Consider the following 19,452-nt stretch of genomic DNA (forward strand, 5'->3'; position numbering starts at 1 on the left):
GGCCAGGCACAAAGCACACCTCCTCTGGCATGGTTACAACCATCGTGTAGGTTTTTCTGACAGGAAAACCTACAAGAAGCCAGCGTGGCGATCAGGAGTCTACCCGTACTCCCTCCCTCAGCCAGGCCCCCAGGAACTTGGCCAGAATTCTCTGCTGGGTCACTGTAAACAGAAAATGAGACAAAGAGACTGAGTCTAGGGCACACTTTTTTGTTTGTTTGAAAGAGGAAGCCCATTTATGAGGGTTACAGAAAAATTTGGTTATGGCTATTTAACGCTTTCTGGAATGTCACAGGGTGTTACATGCGATCCAGCTGGCCTCATTGTAAACAGCACAGGGAGGACACTGAACAAACAGTTGATCTGATTAAGCCCCCAGAGCTGTTGAGTAAACTGTCTAAGGTAAAGGCCTTGGGAAGGAGCACTTGAAACTCCTGGGCCTTCAAGAGGCAGGGTTTTCTCTGGGCTACAGACAGAATCAAGGGTTCTGTAAAATAAGATTTATAGGGTAGCTTCAGAGAAAATGTTTTCCATTCCAATATATGAAACAGTATTTTTTCAGTCTGTAGGCAATTTGGGGCATGGCGTTATTAAGATTGTATGAAAAAACGTACTATTTTTCCTCAAATGCTTTCCTGAATTACTCAGCAAGGGTGCTCCTCATTACATTTTGGGATGAGGCTTTTCTTGTGAGAAGACACCACCCAACTGGTAATGGAAAAGAGGACTTCAGAACTGCTTTCTGACGGGCAGCGTCCCTGCAGTGAGGCCACCCCAGAACTCTGCCGTCACCTACCCATCTGCCGGCGGTGCACCACCCTGAAGTTCTTATGTTCCTGCGTCGCGGCTGCCTTGCTTTTTCCGCTTTCTGGAGAAGGCACACAAGCCTCGTCTAATGCTCCCATGGAGGAGCTTTTTTTTGGTCCTTGAGAAAAATGCCTGAGAAGACCAGGCCTTGACTCTGGAGACCCTCTGGAAGAAGCTACGGAGCCATGTGACGGGCTCTCTGTGGCTGGTTCCTGGGGAGGCCGGTAGAAGTCATCTTCTGAGATCCAGCTCTTGCTTTTCTATTGGGAAAGAAGTAAAGACATACGCTGTTTTGAAAGTTTTTTAAAAAACATCTTCATTGAGACATGATTCACATACCATAAAATCAACCCATTCAAAGTGCACACAATTCAATAGTTTTATGCTATCCAGAGTTGTGCAATCATCACCACAACCTAAGTTTAGAACATTTTCATGACTCCGTAAATAAGCCCCGTACCCATTAGCAATCACTCCCTATTTCCTCTCAACCACTCCAGTTCTAGGCAACCAACAATCTTACTTTCTGTTTCTATAGATTTGTCCATTTTGGACATTTCGTATAAATAGAATCCTAGAACATGTGGTCTTTTGTGTCTGGCTTCTTTTGCTTAGCGTAATGTTTTCAAGGTTCAGCCACGTTGTAGCATTTATTAGTACTCCATTCCTTTATGTTACCAAATCATATTCCAATGTATGGACATACCACATTTTGGCAATCATGAACAATGCTGCTATGGACATTCACGCACACATTTGTGTGGACGTTTCCTATTCTCTTGGGTACATACCTAAGAGTGGAACTGATAAGTCATATGGTAACTAGGTCTAACTTTTTGAGGAACTTACAAATTGTTTCCCGAAGTGGCTATACCATTTTACATTCTCATCAGCCAGTATGAGGGTTACAATTTTTCCACGTCCTCTACAACATTTGTTACTGTTTTTTTTATTATAGCCATCCGATGCGTGTAAAATACAATCTCATGGTTTTGATTTGAGTTTTCCTAATGTCTAATGACACTGAGCATCTTTTCATGGGCTTATTGATCATCTGTATATCTCCTTTGGAGAAATGTCTATTCACATCCTTTGCGCATTTTTAAATTGGTTTGTCTTTTTGTTCTTGTGTTGTTATGGGTTATATCATATCCCTCCAAAAGACATATTGAAGGGCTGGCCCAGTGGCTCAGGCGGTTGGAGCTCCGTGCTCCTAACTCCAAAGGCTGCCAGTTCGATTCCCACATGGGCCAGTGGGCTCTCAACCACACGGTTGCCAGTTCAATTCCTCGAGTCCCGCAAGGGATGGTGGGCTCTGCCCCCTGCAACTAAGGTTGAACACAGCACCTTGAGCTGAGCTGCCTCCCAGATGGCTCAGTTGGTTGGAGTGCGGGCTCTCAACCACAAGGCTGCCGGTTCAACTCCTGCAAGTGATGGTGGGCTGCGCCCCCTGCAACTAGAAACGGCAACTGGACCTGGAGCTGAGCTGCGCCCTCCACAACTAAGATTGAAAGGACAACAACTTGAAGCTGAATGGCACCCTCCACAACTAAGACTGAAGGGACAACAACTTGACTGGGAAAAAACGTCCTGGAAGTATACAATGTTCCCCAATAAAGTCCTGTTCCCCTTCCCCAATAAAATCCAAAAAAAAAAAAAAGGAGTTTAAAAAAAAAAAAGATATATTGAAATCCCCTAGTGCCTCAGAATGTGAACTAATGTGGAAATAGGGTTGTTGCAAATGTCATTCGTTAAGATGAGGTCATACTGGGGTCGGGTGGGCCCTTCATCCAATGTGAATGGTGTCCTTATAAGAGAAGACACCTGCACAGAGAAGAATGTCAAGTGAAGACAGAGACACAGAAGGAGAAGGCCATGTGGCGACAGAGGGAGGGATCGGAGTGACGCATCTGTAAGCCAAGGAATGCCAAGGGTTGCTGGCAACACCAGAAGCTAAGAGAGAGGCACAGAACAGATTCTTCCTTGAACCTCAAGAAGGAACCAACCCTGCCAACATCTGGCTTTTGGACTTCTAGTCTCCAGAAGTCGCATAGAATACATTTCTGTTGTTTCACGCCATCCAGTTTATGATACTTTGGTTACAGAAGCCCTAGGAAACAAATACAAGTTGTAAGGGTTCTTTATATATTCTGGATACTAGGCCCTTATCAGATACATGACTTGCAAATAATTTCCCCAGTTCTGCGGGTCGTCTTTTCACTTTCTTGATGGTGCACTTTAAGGCACACATTTTTAAAATTTTGATGAAATTTAATTCATCTATTTTTCCTTCTGTCTCTGTGCTTCTGATGTGTATCAAAATGCTTAAGAAACCATTGCCTAAGCCAAGGTCACAAAGATTTACTCCTGTGTTTTCTGCTAAGAGCTTTATAGTTTTAGGTCTCATATTTAGGTCTATGATCTATTTTGAATTAATTGTTATGCATGGCGTGGGGAAGGGGTCCACCTTTACTCTTTCCTATGTGGATATCCATTTGTCCAAGGGATGTAGAGTGTTCTGGCCCTGCTTGCAGGGGGTGAGATAAGGGAGGCATGGGCAAGCAGGACTGAGTCCTCACTGACCGCCTCTGCCTCTCCCTACTTCCAAGCAGGCCCGAGGCCCCCCGGCCTTATGCCTTTCCTTCTGTTGCTGTCTCTCCGAGGCTGAAGCTGCTCACTGGCTGGGGGAGGTGGGGTGGGTCTGGGGTCAGGGGGCTTGTGGGACTGGATTCTAGTTCTTTTCTTCACTATTCCAAGCACTCCCTGTCTTTCTGTGCCCAAGTGTGGAAAAGCAGAGGCAAAGAAGCTGGCTGCCCTATGTGGCTGTCTACACAGAGGAAATGAGTCATGCAAGGGGTGGGACCAACCCAGCTGTTTTCCTAAGCGCCACCAACCTCACCCTGATGTTGCTATTTCCAACCCCGAAATCAAGACTACTCTCCCTGCTCACCTAGACAGGGAAGGGGAGCAGGGCTGGGGCTGCACCAGAAGGATTGGTTTAGACAGTTTAATCAATTCAGGTGCTATAGGACTCCCTAAGCCCAGAGTGGGAGTTCGGAGTCAGGGGCCTGGGGGGACCTCACAGAGTTGGACCTCTAGGGCTTCCTCTGAAAACCCTCAGACTTGGCAGGTGCTTCCTTCTGCCAGTGACAGGACAATGTGTCACTCAGGGTGGCTACTGGGGACCATTTACCACACAGGATTCTGAACAAAGCCTGCCTAGGTCATTGAGACCCAGGGGAACTCCTCAAGGAAAATGGGCATGGCTGTTTAGGCAGCTCCATGGAAGCTGGCACACATCCCTGGGAAATCCTGTGACCTCTCAGCTCCTGCTAATGGCCCTAATGGGAGAGACCACGATCCCTTAAGACTCAACTCAGGGGTCATCCACCACTTCCTTCTGGAAGCTTTCCTTACTCATTCCCAACCTGCCCCCTCCCACCTCCCCAGCTGGGTTAGGGACCCCTGCAGCCTTGGGCTCTCATGGCGTTCTGTGCTCAACGCCATCCTAGCACCTATGAAGCTGTTTGGAACGGTCCTTTTTCTTTGTGAGTTGCACAGCGTTATAATAGATAAGGGAATAAATCTTGACTTTGTGAACATCTTTAATGTAAAATAACGAGGGTGGTGCAAGGGAACTGGAAGGAAGGAAAAGGTGAATTCTAAGACGATGCACGCTCACTGGTAAGGGCTCCTGTTTCCGTGGAGGAGAGGGAGACTACAAGGAAATGGTCAGACACACATCAGTGACCACAGGTCAGCTGCCGGGAAATAATACTCTAGGGAAAACCTTTTGTTCTTTTAAGCAATGGAGAAAAACAGTGGGAACACTGGGTCCTTGGAGTTTCTGCACACAGAGGCCTGGACTGAGGTCTGGGGCTGTGCCCCACACCAGGCCCCCAGTTATACAGTGGGGAGGGAGGGGGGAGAAGGGAGCACATCACTGTCTCCCTTCTCGCTCCCCTCTCACACCGCCTTCCTACCTCCTGCTCACGCAGGGGCCCACATCTGGCCAGTTCCCTGCCCCTTGAACAGTGGAGGGAAAATCGCCATTGATGAAGGATCTCAGACAGAGCACCACCTGCTGCCAGGGATCCAAGAGAGAGGACTGTCCCCTGAGTTACTAAGGCATCAGGATGCTTTATACAACTGCTAAGCCCAGGCAGGAGTCTAGCTGAGGAGGGATACCAGGTCTCGGGACCGCTTTCAAAAAGCATTTTTTGTCCAGTGTGCCCTTATTATGTCAGGCAAAGGGACTGCCTGTACCCCTACCTGGAGGAGGGGACCATGTGCCGTAGGAGCGTGAGGGCAGTGATTAGGGCCACGTTTTAGAATTCAGACTGTCCTCTGCAAGTTACGCTGAGAAACCAAGTCACATCCCTCCAGGTCCCACAAACACAGTCACCCTAGTGTGCTCCCCCACTCCCTGCACCCCTCCTTCCCAGCACTTATCACAGCATAATTATGATGTCTAATCTAGTGTCGATCCCCAGCGAGCAGGGCCCTTGTCTGTCCTGTTCCATCACTGGACCAAGCATGGTGTTTGGCCCATTGCAAGGGCTTTGTATTGAATGATTTTTTAAAACAAATTTAATGAAAGACTGAATGGCTCTTGGGGTTATAAAAGTTGACAGTGAACCCCCCCCTCTCAAAGTGTCAAATAAATAGCAGTGACTAAGTGACGGAAGCATAGAGAGATGAGAACCATAGAGGCAGCATGCAGGGCACAGCCCCACCCACCCTGGCCAAAGGCAGGGAGGCCACCAGGCCAGTGTGAGCAGGCAGGCTGCACGGGGTGCTGGGATGCCTACAGAGTGGAGGAATGAAGGGACCCACAACGCCCCTGTGGAGGCAGACTCGGGGAGGGGCGAGCATCCGAGGTGCTCCAGCTGGACTCGGCAGCAGCTGCTTTGAGTCCACGTTACCCAAGCAACCCTCCAGCAAGCAGACCCCCCCGAGGCCTGCACGGGGCCTGCCCTGGTCCGACCAACCTGGCCACTCCTGCACTTGATGAGGTACTTCTCAGTGTAAATACACAAGCTGGCATTTCGAGAGTCTCAGGAGAGTTCAAGAACTATTCATTGATACCTACTTTCTCCGAGGTCCAGTGCTCGAAGCTGACAATACAGAAGTGAATAGACATGGTCTTTCATATCGTGGAGCTAATACTCTAGTCAGGAAGATAGAAAATAAACAAGTAGACAAATAAAGAGAAAATACAATTAATTTCACATAGTGATGAGTGCTACCGACAAAGTGAAGCAGGTAAATGGGAAGGAGTCACTGGGATGGTGCGTTGAAGGCAGGGTGGTCAGGGACGGCTGAGGCAACAGTGAGGAAAAGCAGGAGTCGGGAAAGGATCCCGGCAGAGGGAACAGAAGGTGGAAACACCCAGGGCTGGAAGGGGCTTGCTCTGCTAGGAGCTGCAAGGAGGCCAGTGGGTGAAAACTTGGTGAGTGGAGGAGGACCTTCGTTAACGAGTTGAGCTGCCCTGTCCCATCAGCTCTGGGACCCTCGCAAGAAAGAATGCCTGAGCCGGCAAAGCAGAAGCCAGACCCTGGACAGGAGTGAACTTAACATGGTCAGCAGCATTCTGTGGAGCCACTGTCCCTACAGGACATCCCTCTGTCCCCTGCTCAAGCCAGGGGTTGTAGAGCCTTTCTTCCCTCAACCTCCAGTGTGTGTTGGCAGTTTCTTAGTCCCAACCTCCAGGGTTCTGTGACATTCTGGGCCCTGAAGCAGTCTTTGGGATAGTGAAAATGGAGTCTGCCCTTCATTTACAGTTACATGGTTTACATAGTCATATTCAATAAATGGTGCTAGTCAATCAGATATCCACACGGAAAAACATGAACTTTGACTCCTGTCTCACACCATATACAGAATTAATCCCAGACGGATCATAAACCTCATTGTAAAAGGTAAAACATAAGCTTCTAGAAGAAAATACAGGGATTTTCATAGCTTTCATAGCCTTGAGGTAGACAAAGATTTTTAAAAGAGACATGTAACACATTAACCATATACAGAAAGATTGATAAATTGAAGATCATTAAAAAAATTGGGAACCTCTGTTCAACCAAAGATACTATTAAGAGATTTAAAAGGCAAGCCATAGACATTTGCTACACATATTTTGTGTTCCAATAAAAGAAAAACCTATTATATATAAAGAGCTCCTACAAACCAATAAGGAAAATACACCTCATTCATCCTGCGAATAAAACAATGACTGAGACACTTACACAAGAGGATCAAATTGCCAATAAGCAAATGAAAAGGTATCAATATTATTAGTCATCAGGGAAACGCAAATTAAAACCACAGTGAGCTACCACTACACACGTATTAGAGTAGCTAAAATTAAAAAGATCAATGACATCATTGGCTAGATAAAGAACAATGAAAACGCTCATAGATTGCAAACAGGAGGATAAATCAGTAAAAGCACTGTTAGAGAACTGTTTGGCAGCAGCTACTGAAGCTAAACACATGCCTACCCAATGACCTAGCGATTCCACTCTTAGATATATACCTACAGAAATGGGTCCAAGGCAAGTACGAGGATGTTCACAGCAGCTTTCTTCATAATAGTAAAAAACCTGGAAACAACCCACATGTCTGGTAGCAGGAGAATAAATAAATTATTGTGCTACATTCTCACGACGGAATACTACAGATCAATGGAAAAGATCAAACCATAGCCTCATGCTTTTGTACAGATGCCTCTCACAGAGATAATGTTCAGTGCTAGCAGCACAGGTGTACGGCGTGCATGATTCCATCTGTATGCAGTTCAATGACAGGATAAATAAATCTATGGTGCTACAAGGCAAAATGGCTCCCTCGTTAGAGGGAGCAATGACTGCGAGAGGCAGGAGGGAGCTGGAAATGTTCAGGTGGCTGGAAATGTTCTGTTTCTTGATCTGGATGGTGGTGACACAGTGTACATCACATATAATTACTCACTGGGGTGCACGCTGAGGACCTGGGCACTTAGAATCCATCATTCCTCAGAAATGTTTAAAAGGGGGAAATAACAGTCTTTTCAATACATATGCTGGTGCAACTGTATATCCACGTGCACAAGAATGAAGCTGGAACTCATCTTTACCCCACATATAAAAATTAACTCAAAACGGATCACAGATCTAAACAACTATAAAAATTATAGTAGAACACATACAAGTAAATCATTATGACCTCGGATTAGGAAATGGGTACTTAGATACATAACTCAACAGTAAAAAGACAACTCAATTTAAAAATGGGCAAAGGTTCTGAATAGACATTTCTCCAAAGATACACAAATGGCCAATAAGCACATGATAAGATGTTCAGTATCATTAGCCACCAGGGAAATATAAATCAAAATCATAATGAGATACCACTTCTCACCCATTAGGATGGCAGTAATAATAACTATTATTATATTATAATAATAACTATTATGTAATAATAATAATAATAACTATGTTATTATTAAAAAGACAATTACAGGAATATACTGATGGTAGGAATATAAAATGCATCAGCTCCTTTGGAAAACTTTAGTTTGGCAGTTCTTCAAAACGTTAGATAAGGAGTTAACATATAATCCAAAAATTCCCCTGCTAGGTATGTATACAAGAGAATTAAAAACATATGTCCACCCAAAAATTGGAACATGAATGTTCATTACAGCATTGATCACAGCAATCAAAAAACGGAAAAAAACCCAAATGTCTGTCAACTGATGAAGGGATAAGTAAAATGTGACATATTCATACAGTGGAATCTACAATGGAATATTACTCAGTGATACAAAGGAATGAAGTACGGCTACATGCTACAACATGGGTTAACATTGAAAACATTATGTTAATTGAAAGAATCAATCACGAAAGGTTACATAGTATATGATTCAATAAGTGGTAAGTCTAGAATACCATATCTATGGACAAAGTAGATTAGTGGTTGCCAGAAGTTGAGGGAAGAAAGGTAGGGGGAAGGGAGAGGTTAGGGAGTGACTGCTAATGGGTAGGGGTTTCTTTTATGGGGGATGAAAATGTTTAAAATTAGATTATGGTGATGGTTGCAAAGTCCTGTGAATATATTAAAAAATTTAATTATGTACCTGAATTAGGTGAATTATATGGTATGTGAATTATACCTCAAAAAGCTGTTTTAAAAAGGGCGGGGTGTGCCTCTTCTAGTCTGTTTCATGATCCTGGTCCCACCCTGAGTAATAGGACCTGGAAGCTCCAGGCCAAAGGAAAGAATGCATGGATGGAGCTGAAAAAGTAAACTGTGCCCCAACATGAGCCCCAGACTGCAGCTGGGATAAACTCCAGGCTGTGTGTGTCCGTGTGCACACGTGCATACAAACTCCTACCTCTGCGTTCCATGCACAAGGACACATGTGACGTGGCCAAAGAGCTTGGCTTCACAGCTCTGACTACTGCTTCACTAGGCCAGTGGTTCTCAAGCCTCACTATGCATGGCTCTCTCCAGGACATTCCCAGGGCTGGCTTCCCTCAAGTTATCAACATACCGGACTGGCTTATTCTAGAACAGCGCTGTCCAACAGAAATGCAATGTGAGCCACACAGCTTCTAGTAGCCACATTTTTAAAAAATGTAAAAAGAAACAGGTGAAATGAATTTTATTCATATATTTTATTTAACCCAATATATCAAAATATTTTCTTTTTAATATGCAATCAATAAATTATTAATGAGAAATTTTACGTTTTCTTTTTCCACACTAAATCTTCAAAATCCAATGTTTGTTTTACACAGCTTATCTCAATTCAGACTGGCCTCATTTTAAGTGCTCAGTAGTCACAGGGGGCTAGCGGCTGTCAAATTGCATAGTGCAGTTCTAAGTCTGGCTCATGTGCAAAACGAGCATTTTCGAAGCCTGGTATCACCTAACAATATTAATTCAATACTAATAAGTACTGAAGAGGAAGCCAAGGCTCAGTGAGGTGCAGCTCCTTGCCCAAGGCCATGAGCTAAGTGGCAGTGGTTAAGAGCAGACGGTCTGTGGTCAGATGAGAGTTATCTTCTCACAGGGTGGATGTGAAGACGACAGCAGGTACCCATGGGAGGGATTGGCACAGTGCCTGGCTCATTTCCACAACTCACACACAGGAAACATTAGCTCCGTCATCATGATGCTATCGACACTACACCACATAGGGAGAGGGGGCTACCGGAGCGAAGGCACAGACCATTCTGAGACATTTCACCAAGATCTCCCCCTGAACAGCCTGGACCACTCACCGGACTGATGGATGAGGAAACCACAAGGCTCAGTACAGCTCCGTCATCCACCGAAGGCTTCTGCCAGCCACTCCCTTGGCCGACGGCTGTGGTCGTCTCTCTCACAGGACTAGAAGGCTGCTGGTCTGACGTGCTCTCTGAAGGGACAGCCTGGGCAGTGCCCAGATGCTGCAAGCCCAGGGTGCCAGGTGTCTGGGAAACTGGCTCCTGCTGGTGGCTACCGTCTCGAGGGCCAGAGGCTGCCTGGGCAGGGGGGTGCTCTGCAGGCACAGCAAAGTGTGGGTGCGTACTGGCGTGCAGGCAGAAGCCGTGGAGGGACGGGGAGGCCTGCAGTGTGGGAATGTCCGGGTCTCCGCTCAGTCTGTTGCTTGGCACACAGTTTACCTGGGCTTTGCTGAATTCCGACAACACCCTAGAAGTTTTTGAACAAAGAAACCTGTGTGACAGGTTGTCAGCTAGAATGCCGGAGGCTACTGGGGCAGTGGGAAGAATGGAAAACTGCTGTTTTGTGATTTACAAAACGAAATGAAACAAACAACACTCTCTGCATCATCCACAGCCCTCCTCCTCTGACCCCCCCCCCCTCCCAGAGTTCCTCCCCAGCTGAGACGGAAGCAGACTGGGTGGGCAGGTGACTTGTGGAGCCCAGGATCTCAGGTGAGAAAGCTCACAAAACATTTTGAGAAAAAGGGCTTGATGTGAATGCGAACTGATTGCCTCTGCCTTCTGTACAGGCTCACCGCGGGCCTGGAGAGTTTGCAGAGCTGACGGATGCGTGGGCAATCACTTCCCCAAGCCGACTGCGGCAGAGCCTCCGTGACCAGGGTGTCTCAGAGCTCGGCTCCCCAGCAGCACAGCAGCGGGTGCATCAAGACTCCACTCCTGGGCTATGGACTTAGCTGAAGTGAGGACCCACTTTGTTCGTGGAACAGCAACTGGGTGGCAGGATTGGGGTGAGGTGCAGGGGATGGTCTACCTCAGAGCTGGACTGGGTGTGGAGTCAGACAAGGCTCCCGTTGCCAGAAAGCGCTGCTGGAGATCAGTGTACACAAGGCATAAGAGTGTGTACACCAGGACACACGGGGTGTGCACCTGCTCACTGCTCCCAAGGGGACTTGCTCTTCCTGCCCCTAAGTGGCGCTGCTGGGGCCACAGGGACCCAGTGTTTCTGCCTTTATGTACATACACACATGCGCACAAGTATGTGCATGCACACACATACACACACGCAGACATGCACAAAAACATACTTCTGGGCTTTCTGGAATGCGCACAAGCTAGTGGTTCTTCCACCCTCCCTCTCCTCAGGCTTCTGAGAATCCAAATTCCATTTCTGAAGTAAACCTGTTTCCTATCTCCTCCTCTGCTCATGAATCCAGGCGAGTCTGCCATGGATGAATGCAGGGTCAGATAACAAAGCTGTCTGAAGCCCGGAAGATTGCACACATCTGCCCTAATGGCTCAGACTGGGTCCAGAAGACACATCCGACTCCCCTTAATGTGAGTTTACACGAACTAGGATTTTAGAACTCAAGGTTTTACATGAGTGTCTTCTAGCTGAACACTCCAAGACATTCTAATCAAAAACTGGTGACCAACCACACATTTATGGGCAAACTGATTTTCAATATGAGCATCAAAACATTTCAATGGGGAAAGAATAGTGTTTTCAACAAATGGTGCTGGGGTAAGGGAATAGCTCCATACAGAAGAATGAAATTGGACTTCCTTTCTCACACCATATAAAAAAATGAACTCAAAATGGATCAAAGACCTAAAGGTAAGAGTTAAAACTATAAAACTATTAGAAGGAAACAGGTGTAAATCTTCATATCTTGGATTAGGCAATGTTTTCTTAGATATGATATCTCATGCGTAAGCAAGCAATAAAAAAGAGAGAAATTGGACTTCATCAAAATTAAAAACTTTGCTTTAAAACATACTACCAAGAAAGTGAAAAGACAACCCACAGAATAGGAAAAATATTTTCGTATCTTATATGCAAATATTATCATATATATATATAAGGGTCTAGTATCTAGACTGTATAGCACTCTTACAACTCAATGATAAAAAGACAAGTAACCCAATTTAAAAATAGGCAAAAGAGATGAAAAGACATTACTCCAAAGATGTACAGATGGCCAATAAGAACATAAAAAGATGCTCAGTATCATTAGACAGCAGTGAAAGAGAAATCAAAACCACAATGAAATACTGCTTTATACCCACTAGGATGGCTATAACGAAAAAAGGACAGAGACTAACAAATGTTGGCAAAAATGTGGAGAAACTGAAACCCTCATACACTGCTGGCGGAGACATAAAATGGTGCAGCCTCTGTGTTGAGCAGTTTGGTAATTCCTCAAAAAGTTAAACAAAGTTACCATATAACTTGTGAATTCTACTCCTGGGTATACACTCAAGAGAATTAAAAACATGCGTTCACACAAAGACTTGTCCATGAATGTTCTCAGCAATATTAATCACAACAGCCAAAAAGTGGGAAACAGCCCCCTGTCAATTAACTAACTTATGAACATATAAACCAACTGTGGTATATCCATACTATGGGATATTATTCAGTCATGATACACGCTACAACACAGATGAACCTTGAAAATATACTATGTGAAAGAAGCCAGTCACAAAAGGCCACATACTGATTCCATTGATATGAAATGCCCCAAATAGGCAAACCCATAACTGATGGGGGAGGGTTTCCTTACAGGGTGAGGAAAGTATTCTTGGATTAGTTAGTGATGTTGCACAACCTTGCAAATGTACCACTGAATTACACACTTTAAAATGATGAATTTTATGGTATGTAAATCATATCTCAATAAACAAGAAGGTGACCTATCAGAGAAACGTGTTCGTGGAATAGTCATGGGGGGGGGCAGGGGGGTGCTGGTTCTTGCTCCAAGGCCTCACTCTAAAAACTGATACAAATCCAGGAGTGCAAGTTGCAGGGAGGAGGCAATGATAAGTTCTGGAAACAAAGGGCTAATTTCCAAGCAAAGAAGGAAGGGACACTTCCTAACTGGTTATATGCGTCTGAACCACTGTAACAGAATGGGGCCACCTTCTGAAATGAACTTGGGAGACAGACTTTTGACAAATGTCCCCTGTGAGGTCCCAGCTCCTCATGGGTTCCTGAGAGGTGATGAAGTGAGTGAATAAAAGCAGGGTGCCAGAGTCCTCCTGGCCTTGGTTAGCACATTGCTGAGAGCCCCCAAACCGGTAACTAAAGTTCATAGATTTAATTCCCTTCTCTGTAAAGCAGGCATGGTATCAGCACCCACTTTTGTGACTATGACAAAGATAAAATGAGATAATATAGATAAAATGCCTAGCAGAGTGTCTTACACAAGTTAAGGACTTGAGAAATGTTAACCTCAGTTTGTTATTGCAGCTGTTTTTATTATCACTGATAAGACTGCTTAGCCTCCATGCACACAAATAGAAAAATCTAAAGAAAGGAGTGGAATTATGGAAATACTCATTAGCATTACCAAAATGGTTATCAGTTATAAATAAATCCTAATCTCTAAGACAGGTTTTAAAGATAGAGTAGACTGGATGTTAAATACGTAAGTTACTTAATTCCTAAAGAAATGCCACCAAACAGCAAGAAGCTTGTGTGATAAATCAGAACTTCCACCAAATCAAAACCAAGGTCAAGGTGAAATCAAGTTCATGGAGCTTCACCAGAATCAGCTCCGGTCTTCAGGACTCAGAGAGAAGAGAGACAGGTACATCAAGTGGAAAAAGTGCTAGAGCTGAGATTTTGAAGGAAAAGAAAGAAAATTTTCAAAAATTTTGAAGAAAATGCAACATAAAAAGGAAACAGTGAAACTGCTATAGTCCTTCCACTTCTGTCCTGCTCAGGGCAGTGTTTTAAAAAAACTTTCTCTTCAAAAAATTTGAAACATTGTGCTTTCATTTAGAAAGTAATCTGAAGAAGTATATTATTATATACACATGTATGTATGTGTACATACATGTGTATATGTGAAATAAATATAAAAAGCATGGCCTGGAGACTCTGGATGGCCACCTTAAAAAGAACCCCTGCCAAGTGATTCTGAGCCTGGTTTTCCTGAACATGTGGACTACTGTGTTGCTGCTACAGGGTACTACTTGGCAGTCAAGGACCACTAATAAATGCACAAAGGTGGGCTGCATATATGCTCAGAATCATGTCCCCCAAGGGAAGGCCTCATGACGTCATCTGACAAACATTACTAACCAGGGTTTTGTAGCAGTGTTTACAGAGACAAGTAGTAGAACTGATGGCACAGGTACTCAGCAGTGAATGACAATGACACCACCTATTGGGCACTCACTATGTGTCAGGCACTGCTCTAAGCACTTTTCCGATGATGTTAACTCATTTAGTCTTCCCTGCATGTCTTTGAAGCATTCTTAGCCCCATTTTACAGATGATGACATAGAGGTCAGAAAGATTGAGTAACTTGCCCAAGGTAAAAAAGCTGGTTAATGAAAGACTCAGGGAGTCTGGCTTCTGAGTCCACATTCTTAACCACCAGACTGTAGTTCTAGTGATAATTTTAATTCAGACCCAACAAACACAAAAGAAGCTACTCAGGGCAGTCAATCCTCTCTTTGCAAGGCAAACTGCAATTTGGTTTCAGCACAAAAAATTCTATTAATAAACTTCATTTGGAATGTTAGGTGTTTTGTATTTTGTTTAATTTGCAGATGTTTTGATTTTATAGTTGTACGAGTTATAAGTACAAAGTATTTATGACTAATTTTAAGTTATAAACATTTAAGTAATATAATAAAAATAGATGAAGTGAGCTCTTAAGTGCTGGTGAGAATCTTTTATCCTTGACATATACACTCCAAGGAACGCTGGTCTCTGTGGACGCTCAGACCGACTTCAAGCGCAGCTCTACGAGTGATGGAGCTGGATGTGTGTTTGTGCATCTGGGTGCTTAGTATGTGCTGCTTCCTCACATCACTGTCCAGTGTCGGTCTGGACATCCTGACCCGCTTCCCTTGAGGTCCCCAGAATATCCAGGACAACACTTCCTACACAGGGTGGATGGTCACCAGTTCAATGACATTAAGCTGGAATTTTCCAATCACAAGACTCGTGGAAGACAGAGGCCAAACACATGACAAAAGAGAAGGCTGACTGGTCTGTGGGAGGAGGGAGACAAGGAAGGACCAAGACACATGAGTGACCCTAAGTCACGCCACAGGCCCAGCCATGCTGGGCTGGGGACTGCTCCTTTCCAACATGTTCTATCTAAATCTTTCGTTTGACATTTGAAAATTCTATCTAATGCGCTCAGTGCTCAGAAACCATTTCTGGGGCCTACCAGACATTCTTACGTGTACAATTCCCTAACATCTGCTTTGATCCTCATACAGCTCTCTGAGGGATCTCCATTTTAAAGAGGAAAAAAGAGAACCTCAAAAAGAGTCAGCAATTTGCCTGACGTTACTGGACTTGTTAGTGGCGGTACAGCGCTTGAAACTAGATCTGCTCCAAACCAGTCCATCTCGCTACCTGACCCTGTGTGTTCCGTACCAGGTGGGAACTCTGTAACGACTTGAACCAAAGGTGGGAGGGGGCAGGGAACAGCAGGTGTGGAAAAAAAGGTCCTAAACACAGGCTGACGGACGTGCGTCCAAGTGAAGGAAATGCTTAATAAAAGGTGACCATTTTTAACCGATTAGACAAGAAACACCAAAAGCTTGATAATACTGTCTGTTGACAAGGCTGAGACGACATGGGTACATTCTTGATGAAGTCTAAATAGGCAATTATCTGTGAAAATTACAAATTCATTTATCCTTTGGCTCAGCGGTTTTGCTTCTGGGAATTTACTAAACAGAGATAACTGCAGAGAACAAAAAGACTGCATGCACAAGGTTATTGAAAACACTGAATTCCAATGTTCTTTAAATACACTAAAGTATGTTCATACAATGGAAAAATATACCATAGGAAAAAAATGAAGTATGCTTTGATACGAAAAGACCTCTTCCAAAACAAGGTGTAGAATAGTGTATTTACACTAGCTTTTGTGGAAAGAGGTGGGGGAATAGAAGAAAGAAATTTTTAAAACCTGTATATTCATATTTGTTATAGATACATTTAGAAACATTGGAATAATATACAAGAAATGAATAACTACAGTTATGAGGGTGGGAAAGACTTCACGGTATACATGGTAGATTTTTTTTAACCATAAAAAAAGATTACCTATTCAAAAAATAATGTTAAAAAGCCCACAGAAGGCTCTGCCCCGGCTCCACATACTCCTCCTCCACACACGCTTCGCCCCATTGTCTACACCTCTTCCGGGCATCATTCTGGTTTTGTGTCTTCCAGGAGGTCTTCCGTGAGGTCACAGATCACCCTTGTGCATCATGCGTCATTGTATTGTTTATCTATGTAAATACACCTTTGAACTAGTACTTTCCTTCTTTCAAGATGAAGACAACACAACGGCATTTTATACTGAGTGTCAGAGAGATTAAATACCTTGTCAAAGGTTATTCAACCAGCTCTGAGCCCCGACTAAATTCATTCTCTTCACTGCCCGTTTTGCCTCTAGTGACAGCTCCCAGCAACTCCCGTCCCTGAGTCCCTGATGAGAGAGAGACACGTTCCCTTTGTCTCTCTTGCCCTAACAGAAGTCAGCCCTCAGTGACAGGTCATCACATGCTATTGGAAGGAAGGAAAGGAGGAAGGGAAAGAGGAAGAGAAGAAAGGAGGAAGGAAGAAGAGAGGGAAGGAGTGTAGGCGGGTACTCACTCTTGCAGAGATGGGTCTGAATCATCGGCATTTGCTGTCCCCAGGTCTGAGTCGTAGGACATGGGCTCCTCAGAACGGTCTGGACTCTTGGAGCCATTCTCTTGGAGGCAGCTATCAGAGTTTAGGCTGCAGGAGAGCTGGGATGAACTGGCCGTGTCCAGGCTGAGGGAGGAGGCAGTGAGCTGCCTGTTCCGCCGGATCTTATGGCCAGAGTGCTGGACTTCGATGTCCTCCGAGCCTGAGGAATGGGAAATGGAATCCAGAGACTCCTTCCGCTGCAGTTCTGTACCAGAGGTAGCGAGAGGGTCGAGCTCAGAGAGGGGGCAAAGCCCCGAGAGGGCCAGTGGGGTAAGCGTCCACTCGTTCAAGATAGCAGACTTATAGGAGAGTTCAAAGGATAAGGACGTCAGCCCCTGCAGGAAGCTGAGGAGGAACTCGCCCTCCTCGGCGTCTCGAAGCAGGGCGGTGGGCTGATAGTACTCGCACAGTCGGGCCTGCTCCTGGAGGAGCAGCTTCAGGTAGCACTCCATCAGGCCGTCGTTGAGGGCCAGCCGCAGCCAGGCCCGGCAGCGGCCCACGTCCGTGCTCACGAAGATCAGGTGCTCCAGTTCCGAGATGGTGTGTCTGGGAACGGGGAGAACAGACTTGTCTCAAGAAATGACTCTGAATCACTGAGAGGCCGTTTTATCCACTGGCTGACAAGCACCGATAACGATGACTGCAACTAGACACAGGCATGAAAACTTCTTGCCTGGCAAATAGGGTACTAAGGGGAACTGAGAAATATTAAGCTGTAACCCCCAACTTTTTGAGGTTGCTGCCATGAAGGATAATTGCCACTGTCATTACAACTACCCCTTGGGCCCAATACCATCTGCTTGCATCTAGGACATGTTTATTGTGGAAGGCCCCTTAAATGCAAGGTCCTTGGAGCTGTGAAGACACGGGGTAAAGACATGGTCCCTGCCCTCCATCCAAGTGAGCACCTTTCAAGGGCACACCTGTTGTCAGAGCTGGGGTGGGGGCTGGGCAATCATTTCTGGGTTGGAGTAAGAAAAATGCCATAGAAAGGGCAGTATCTGAGCTGGGCCTTGTGGGATTTCAACAGGGAAAGAGGGAAGGAGAACCTTCTAGGCAAAAGGGACTGACAGAAAAAAAAGGCATAAAGGGTAGGAAAGCAACAGACCTGTAACAGGAGTGGGGAGCACTCTAGTTACCACACAGGTTGGAGTGGGTGATTTGGTTGCAAAGACAGGTACTGCAAGGTCTTGAGTATCAAACCGGTGAGGCAAAGTGGGGCAATGGTTCCCACACCTGGCAGTGTCTCAGAAACACCAGAGGAACTTGGTCAGGATACAGAATCTGGGGCCCCAAATGAGGGAATCAGTCTCTAGACTACCATTTGGGAGCCTGTGGCTATAGGTTTTTGCACAGGAAAGTGACTTGACTCCAGCTATGCAGACTTCAGGACAGGTTGCCCTGGATAAGACCAGACCCCAGGCAGACCAACTCAGTCCCCAATTGCCTTGGTCTGATGTAAATGCCGCCCCCCTCTGACTCCCACAGTCCCTTGTGCATGTCTCCTGCACAGGAGTGCAGACAGTCCTCTGCAGGACTCAGTGACTGGCTCCGGTTGGCTTAAGCTCAGTAAATGTTAAGAAAAGACAGAATGAGATAAGGGGACAATTAGAAAGCCATTGTCACCCAGGAGTGAGGTGAGAACCTGAGATAGGGCAGTGGCAGTAGGCATGGAAAGGAAGATTAGAGACTGACGAGGCACTTTCGTGCTGAAGGTGGCATTTAATAGCCCTTAGAGGCACAGTGCCAGCCAGCTTCTTGCTCCAAAGCTCAGGCAGTTAAGGGCAGGGCCACAAAGACAAGCATCTCAGGGTGAGTATTCAAATGCTCTACCTGGATTCCACTTAAAAGGAAAAACAACAACCCATACCTTGTTAGGAGTGTAATACTTAGCACCCAGATGTTCAAACATTCTAAGGCGGGGTGAGCAAACTTCAGTAAAGGGCCAGAGCAGTAAAGATTTTAGGCTCTGCAGGCCTCACGACCTGTTGCCAATAAGTAACTCTGCCAAGGTGTGCTAAAAAGGCAGCCCGTGCTAACGGGCGACCAGCCCAGCGGCTCGAAGCAGTCCCAGGCCGTTCCCTGAGGGCTGAGGGGCTGAGGAGGCTTGGTCTAAGAATAACCTCTATCTCAGCCATCTCTATTCTAGAACACAGAGCGCCTCTGTTGTTCTCGCACAGCTGGAGAAGAGCCCAGCGTCCCCCACTCTGAAGCTCTTCCCCAAAGCAAACCTGCCCAGCTCATCTCACTTGTGGGTGACAGCTTTCAGGAGGGGCCAGAAGACAGGCTGAGGCAGAGGTTTCTGGTGGGCACTCTTCTTCCTTTTCCCTCCGGCCTCGGCTCGGATGTGCTTGGCGTGCAGGCCATGGATAAACACGGCCTCCAGGGCGCTGCACATGGTGTTGGCATCTCCGTCTTCACTAGTGACCACGGTGTCTGAGGACACATACTGCCTCTGCAATGCTTTCACGGATCCCACTAGCTTCTTCTTGATGACCTAGG

The 19,452-nt window shown here is 45.6% G+C and overlaps 1 protein-coding gene across 2 annotated transcripts in view; it reads right to left on the reverse strand.

The window, feature by feature from the left end:
• PLEKHM1 (pleckstrin homology and RUN domain containing M1) overlaps positions 1–19,443 on the reverse strand; it is a 37,010-nt gene extending 17,567 nt beyond the window's left edge. Inside the window, exons 1-4 of one of the 2 annotated variants that reach the window (XM_074320255.1) lie at positions 19,200–19,443; positions 16,873–17,496; positions 10,074–10,485; positions 797–1,067 (exon numbers count right to left, since the gene is read on the reverse strand). In XM_074320255.1, the coding sequence (XP_074176356.1) occupies positions 797–1,067; positions 10,074–10,485; positions 16,873–17,496; positions 19,200–19,348 (1,456 nt within the window). In that variant the 5' untranslated portion in view covers positions 19,349–19,443. Of the gene's footprint in view, positions 1–796; positions 1,068–10,073; positions 10,486–16,872; positions 17,497–19,181 lie in introns of both variants that reach the window. The other variant, XM_019719538.2, reaches the window with a different exon arrangement.
• Positions 19,444–19,452: the final 9 nt, after the last annotated feature.

The sequence above is a fragment of the Rhinolophus sinicus genome, linkage group LG15 (assembly GCF_036562045.2).
Source record: "Rhinolophus sinicus isolate RSC01 linkage group LG15, ASM3656204v1, whole genome shotgun sequence".
Taxonomy (NCBI): Eukaryota; Metazoa; Chordata; class Mammalia; order Chiroptera; family Rhinolophidae; genus Rhinolophus; species Rhinolophus sinicus.